This window comes from Pteropus medius, unplaced genomic scaffold (genome assembly GCF_902729225.1).
Source record: "Pteropus medius unplaced genomic scaffold, Ma_sr-lr_union100, whole genome shotgun sequence".
NCBI lineage: Eukaryota > Metazoa > Chordata > Mammalia > Chiroptera > Pteropodidae > Pteropus > Pteropus medius.
The window spans coordinates 282894-290033 of record NW_024356248.1 but is presented as its reverse complement, the minus strand read 5'-3'; the positions used below and the strand labels follow the sequence as shown (position 1 = coordinate 290033).

The 7140-nt window shown below is 59.4% G+C and overlaps 1 protein-coding gene across 1 annotated transcript in view; it reads right to left on the bottom strand.

Moving 5' to 3' along the window:
- The window catches only part of NRXN2 (neurexin 2), a 93353-nt gene extending 90242 nt beyond the window's left edge, over positions 1–3111 (bottom strand). The window contains exon 1 of the mRNA XM_039860198.1: positions 2379–3111. Coding sequence (XP_039716132.1) covers positions 2379–3111 — 733 coding nt within the window. The remainder of the gene's footprint in view (positions 1–2378) is intronic.
- Between the last annotated feature and the right edge of the window lie 4029 nt (positions 3112–7140).

Here is a 7140-nt window from a genome sequence, read left to right as displayed (position 1 = left end):
CACACACACACACGTCAAATGTAGCTGCCTCTCACAGCTCCAACGCAGCTGACACAAACGTTCATCTGATACACATCCAGCACATATTCATATGATACGCAAAACAGGTCCTCCCAACACAGGTACTCAAACACATCTCAGACACACAACCACACCACCCTCATTTGGAAGCACATGCTTTGTTTGGCCCACTAGGAGCCTCTGGCCAATAAATACCTTCATGGAAGAGATACAAGGGTTCTGGTTGACCAGGGTGCCTCTGGCTGCATTTTTCATACACCCAGGCCCAGTTCTGGACAGTGAGACTGTGGACCAGTTACTCTAACCTCTCTGTAGCTCAAATTTCCCTTCCATCAATTTAGAAGGGTAGTTTGTCCTATTTTCTTAAGAAGGCTTAGAGGGAAGGGGTCATAGGGACCAGAGAATCAAATTAAAGGTCACAGATTCCTCATTGAGTCCAGGTGTCTCGCTGAGGTCCCCACACACGAGCACGTGCCCCTACACTTGAGTACTACTCACTCTACCAGGCACTGGACTTCAGCTCGTAAACACTACTATGCAAGCAGCCCCATTCACACATATACACACTGCCAGACTCACAGGCTTCTGTGTGCAGGCAAACCCACCCAGACACACAATTTCACAGTTTAGGGAGCACCTGAGCTCCTTGGGGAAAAGGCGAGAAGGTGTCAGATTAACTTAATACACACAGTTCCTGAAGGTATATCCCACAATCTTGTATAAATAACCCCACAAAAGCAATCCAAAAACTCCTCACGTATTCCTCTAACAGTACACAATGAAAATAGTGTGCAAAGTACAGACCTCCCAAACCCAACACCACACCTGCAGACCCAGCTCCTCCCATGCTGGCAGCCACAAGGACACCTGTCCTCAAAGCAGTCCCAGGACCACACTAGGTTGTGGGCACACACGTGTATATGCACATACACCCCAAAAGACTACTTCTCAGGGCAGACACACACACACACACACACACACACACACACACACACACTGTGTCAACGGCCCACAGTTTTGAAGGGTACTGAGAGAGGAAAGCTTGTCTGTCTGCACGTATCTGTAGAAAACAGCGACCAGAGATGAAGGAAATGAGGACTCTTCCCACTGCCCAGCCAGACCAAGTACAACAGGTGCCTTCAAGGTCCCCCTTCCTCCATCACCACTAAAACCACAGCCCACCCCACCATTCTTGGCCCCTCACTTCAGCCATCTCTGCCCCCTGCAAATGGGGAGCTGGCGGAACCTCCCCCACCCTTACACCTCCCTTTCAAGACTCTATTGCACATTTGATTCCAGACTCCAGAGTCCTACCTCTCTCCAGAACACCAGCCTCCTTTCCAAATCCCAGGATGGGAAGGGCTGGACGTTTGAAACAGAAGCCTCCACTCCCTGTCTCTCACGAGGGAGAAACTACCAACCATTTGTTTGCCCCTCACCAAGTCCATCGACTCCTAGTCATGAGCCCGAGAATCCTCAGCCACCCTCTCCCTCATTTTTCCTTTACTCTTGAAGAGGCTCTGCAGATTCTGCGATGAAAAGGAAACACTCGGTTCCCGCCTCCTGGCGCGTGCAGTCACAGTCACGGCCTTGAAATCCCCACTCGCCCACAGCGCCTTCGTGCCCTCCTCCCACGCCCAACGCCCTCACGCCCCGGCCTTCATCCGATTGTCGCGTCCGGGCCCCAGAGGCTATACTTCCCGCCCTTCACCCGCGGACCCTCACCGACTGAGGCCCCAGCCCTGGCCCCGCCCGCCCGGGCCGGCCACGATCCCGCCCTCACAGGCCCCAACCATTTACACCTGCGGTTGTATTGCGTAGACCCTCGCGGACTGATCCCCTTCCCCGCCCCGCCCGGACCCGTTAGTTAAGCTCTCATGACCTGCCCAAGGCCTGTGCGCAGTTCACTCGCTGATATTCAAGGACTCCTCACCGGGCCCCGGACCTTAACGCCCCAGTCTTCACCCACGAGGCCCCACCCACTGCCCCTCAGAGGCCCCGCCCACACGCCACATCCTCACGGCGCCTCGCCCTCCCGACCCACAAGCGCCAGACCTTCACCCTCTTGCCAGCCCCTCACAGGCCTACCCACAGGTCGCTACGGGACCCTCCTGGGGGGCGGGGAGTTGGCCCACAGGCCCCGCCCACACCGGCCACGCCCACACCAACCCGTTTCACCCCGCGGCTCCGCAGCTCACTCTCCATCCACACGCACCCGCTCCCTGGGACAAGCGTCCTCACACAAGACACGCCTCACAAGCCCTGCGTGCCGGTGCACACTCACAGGCCTTGACGCCCGGGCACACCCGGCCCCTCCCTCCCGCGCCCCGGCGCCCCGCGGCAGCGCCCCGGCTCACCTTCACTGCAGAACTTGCCGCCGAAGCCCGTGTGGCTGCAGTCGCAGCCCACCTCGCCGGGGGCCAGCACCGTGCAGAGGCCGCCGTTGGCACAGGGATTGCGCGCGGGCGCGCACAGCGGGTCGGCGGCGGCGCCACGCAGGCCCTGGCTGCCCAGCAGCGCCGGGGGCCTCTCGCCCAGCTTCAGATTGGCCAGGAGGCCGCGGAAGGGCGGCTCGTACTTGACGGTGCTGAGCGTGAGCGCTGAGAGGCGCACGTCGGGCGGGATGCCGCCCACGAACAGGTCGCTGGCCACCTGCATCTCACGCCGCTTCGAGCGCACCTCGGCGGCGCGGGCCTCGCCGTCCACCGCCAGCGCCGTGCGGCGCGCGTCGCGGGTCAGCAGCACCATGTGCCAGCGATCGTCGGCCACAGGCGTGTCCAGCTGCAGCGTGGCCGGCTCGGCGCACGAGAGCGTAAAGCGCAGCCGCAGGCGCCCGTCCACCAGCAGCAGCTCCAAGAAGTCGCAGTCGCCGCCGTCGTCCAGGTAGAGCAGCAGCGCGCGCGTGGCGTTGGTGCGCAGGCTGAAGCTGAGCTCGCCGCTGCTCGCCGCGCCCGCCCAGCGCGCGTAGCGAGCCCACTGCCCCGGGCCGCCGCCGAACTCCAGGCCTCCCGCGCCGGCCGCCAGCGTCAGCAGCAGCAGCAGCAGCAACAGCGGCGGCGACGGCGGCCTCCACGGGCTCCCTAGCGCCATGCCTCCGGCGGCCCCAGCCCCGCCCGGCCCCCGGCCCCGCTCAGGCTTCAGAGCCGCGGGCACATGGGGCGGGGAGGGGGCCGGGCGCCCCCGCGCCGCGCGGGGCTTCCTCGCCGGCTCACAATGCCATGGGCCCGGCCGCGGGACGAGGCGAGCAGAAGTCCAGGTGCCGGCTTCCCCGGGCCGCGGCGGAGGCGCCCCTCCCCCTATGCAGGTTCCGACGGAAGACGGGGGAGGGATGCCTGGGGGGAAAGAGAGAGGAAAGGGTTAATGAAGGACTCGGAGGAGGGGAGGCTAACTCCCTCCTCACACCAGCAAGCACCCAGTTGTTTCTCTGTAGGACTTGAGGAGCCGCCATGACCTCGAGAGGGTCTCAGAGCAAGAGACACCACCGTGGATGGGAATACTGGGGGCCCAACATTTGGGGAGAGGAGGCACTCGCTAGGGTATTGTTGATTTAAGAAGTGGGCAGGTGGGGGAGGTAACACCTTAGAGTGCAGTAGTAGCCCAGCCCAGATGGCCTCACCCTCGCCTCCCGTCAGGACCAGGGCCAGCTCCTCCAGCCGGTGACTCCAGCCCCTTCCTCTCTGAGCCACCCAACCCCTGTTCAAGGCTCCCACCACCAACCACGGCTCGCTCTCTCATCAGCTCCTGATGGTGGATAATGAAGTTGCTAAATAATTCATTGGGATTAATTAAATGCCAATTCGTCAATGGTATCGCAGGGTAACCGGGCTGGGAAGGGGGCAAGGTAGAGAAGCCAGCCAGGACCCAGGTATCCAGGCCCCAAGTCCTCTCCATCCAAGCAAGGCCACAGGCATTAGACTCCATGTCTCCAGTTCCCCCCACAAACCACACTCACCCCTTCCCGGGCCCCAACCCCACTGATCACCAGCCCAGATCCTTCCTGAACCTAAATGTCTGTCATTCTCAACCTCCAGCTCTCAGTCCTCAGCTTCAGATACCTAGGTTCTCTGCACCCCTCAGCCTCACCCCCTCCTCCCCATCCAGGGCTGAGGGAGCCACCAGGAGGCAGGCAGGTTCATTTGCATAAAATTGCCTTTCTGAAATGATTACCCTTGTAACGGGCTGTCAGAGAGCAATTTATACCCCACACCGGGGAGGGGAATTTGCATCTCGTTAAACTCCAAGTCGTAATTATTTATATCCAACAACCCTCCTGAATATTGCATTGATTTTATTTTGGGAGGGAGAAAGGGAAGGAGGTGGGGAGAAGTCTGGAAGAAAAGCAGGGAGGGGCCAGAGTTTAGGAAGAGACAGGGCAAGACTGAAGGGGGGAGTGGAGGGAGAGGAATCGCACGAAAACTGGTGATACCAGAAGAGTAATGGAGGAGAAAGGTGGCCTGGTGGGGAGAAAAGGAATAAGAAGATAGAGAAAATTAAAATTCCAAATTCAAACACTATTTGTCAAGGCTAGAGATGCTGGGCATTTTTACCAATGTCATTCTACTTCATCGCTCTGAGAAGTTCCATTATTCTCATTAACCACTGGGGAAGCCCATACAGAGAAGTCTAGGGACTTGCCCAAGGTCACACAGCCAGTCAGCACCGAACTGAGACTAGATCCACATCCGCCCAACTCCAGCATCTCCACAAAGGAGACAAAGGGCGGGGCAGCCACAGGTGTAGCTCAGACAGGTGGGGGGTGACTTGGAGATGGAGGAGGTTGGAGGGGTATGAGGAGGCACCAAAGAGCTACATGGGAAGAAACTGGGGTATGAAGGGAAAGAGAGAAAGCCAGGGGGCCCCTAAAAACCATAGCAAATGGGCGAGCAGAGTCACGGGAGGGCAGGGATGGTTGGAGTGACGTGCGCAGAAGGGAAATGCGGCAGAGAAGTCTTCGGGAGGCCGGTGGTCATGTTTAGGGAGCCATCTCCCAGAGACCCTCAAAGTCTAGCTCTCAGGTCTTTCCATCTGGTTCTGATTGCCCCCTCCCCACCACTCACGAATTTATAGGCTCCAACAGGGACTCAAATGCCCCTCCAAGGGCTGCCCCTTCCCAGGCAGGGGCAGAGGCGATCCAGGCAGGCAGCCCCCTTCTTCCTCCAAATACCATCAGGGTTATATATAGCTTTGCCACTGCCTCTCCTCATTGGGTAATGGAGATAATTAGCATGCGCGCACTAATTAGCCAATCAAATTAAATGCAGCACCTGCTCCCAGCCTGATTGACGCCATTACCCCCACACACATGCACCCCCCACTCCAGCCCAGGGCAGGGGAGGAGGACCCTCAGGCTTGGGGGAGGGAAAGGCCAAACTCACCCTCTTCTCCAGAAGGGGCAGCCAGCAACCCCTAGCAGATGTGCAGTCCCTATGGCCAGAAGACTGTCGTCCTCCGTCCCACCCCTGCTGGGGTCTCAGTCTCAGTCTGGCCTGGCCTCTCTCAGTCTCTCTCCCAGCTTCAACCCCCACCTCCGGACACTATTTTGGGGAGGGAATTAATTAGCTATTGATTTCCACTGGCAGAGGGAATAGGATTTCGTGCTGCTGTCCACTCACCCCTCAGCTCCAGAGAGGGAGGGGATTAGTTCCCTTGCCCTACCCCCCCCAAACCAGTCCCTCTGTCATACTCACATCCCCCGCCCTCTAGGAAGATGGCAGAGGGGTTTTTGTTAAAGGCCTAGGGGCAGAGTCTTCCTCGTTCAGGAAGTTGGCAGAGGACAGATAGAGCGAAGGATGGTGGGGAGGTCTCCAGAGGCTGGAAAGCAGAAGCTTAGGCCTTGAGAGCTAGACAATGTTACCTGATTCAGGGGGTGGCAAATTGAGTGAGAATCCGGGAGGGGGTGACTCCACTGGTCTGTGTGTGCCAAGATATGGAGGAAGAGTGTAGGAAGGAAGGGGGTGCTTTGAGCAGGCACATGCCTATGAGCTGGCTATGGGGGCAGAGGCTGAACTTATGGGTGCCTCCCAGGAGGGGAGAGGCCAGGGTCTGGGCCCACGGTCCCTCAAGGCTCATTACTCATTCTCCCCAGAGCCGGCAGCTCTGCAGCACAGGCCAGCCTGGCTCAGTGCCAGGGGCTCAGGGGCTGTAGGGCTGGCCAGGAGGAAGCCCTCGCCTTCCCTGGGTCCTCTCTTCGGGGACCCAGAGACCATTGGGGCAGCTCTAGGCTTGCCAGACAGAGATAGCCCCAGGAGGGGTGTGAGCTGAGCAGACACCTGAGTCCTTTCTACCCCACCCCACCCTACAGTTCCCAGGTAACCTGCTGCTCTTCACGGCTCCCTACCCCTCCCTCCAGCTTCCCCCAAGACCAAGCTGCTGACCCAGCCCCAACCCACCCTTCCTCTCAGGACCAAGGGTGCTCCTGCTAACCTAGGACATCCCATCTTTCCTCAACCCCCGGTTCACACACAGCTCTGGCCTCAGGTCGCCCAGTGGGCCAGGGCCATTGCCTTGCACAACTACGTCAAGTATACAGTGTCCCCTGGAGGTGTGCAAGGCAAAGGCCTCTCCCCCAGGCTCACGCAGTGCGGTAGAAGCCCCCCTGCACCCACAGTGTCCGGGCACTGCTCTCCAAGACCCACTCTCTTCTCCAGTGCCCACTGCCAGAGCACGGACACAGGCCAGGGCAGCCTCGGGATATCCTGCCTGCTGACCAACGTCACTGCCATGCACACTGCCAGCCACTGCTGGCCCGGGGCCACTGCTCCTCTGGGGAACTGACCTCTCCAGTGTAATCTGGGACTCTGCACCCAGTCAGCTCCTAGCACGCCCCGCTCTCAGACGGGCTCTGCAGCCCTGAGCCAGTGGTGACGGGAGTTGGTGGGTTGGGGGATGGGGCGACTCGGCGGCTCTCAGGACTTCATCCTACTCTCTTCTCCACTGAACACTCTCCCACAGACTATTATTTCTGGGTCCTCCTAGGCTGACAAGCTCCTCCTCATCTTCCCACGTCCAGGCCAATGCCACCATGGCATCCGGGCCACAACTTACGGGCTCCACACTGTGCATCAGGTGTCAGGGCGGAACCCCGTGCGCATCGTCTTGCTCAATTCTCCAGTTTCGGGA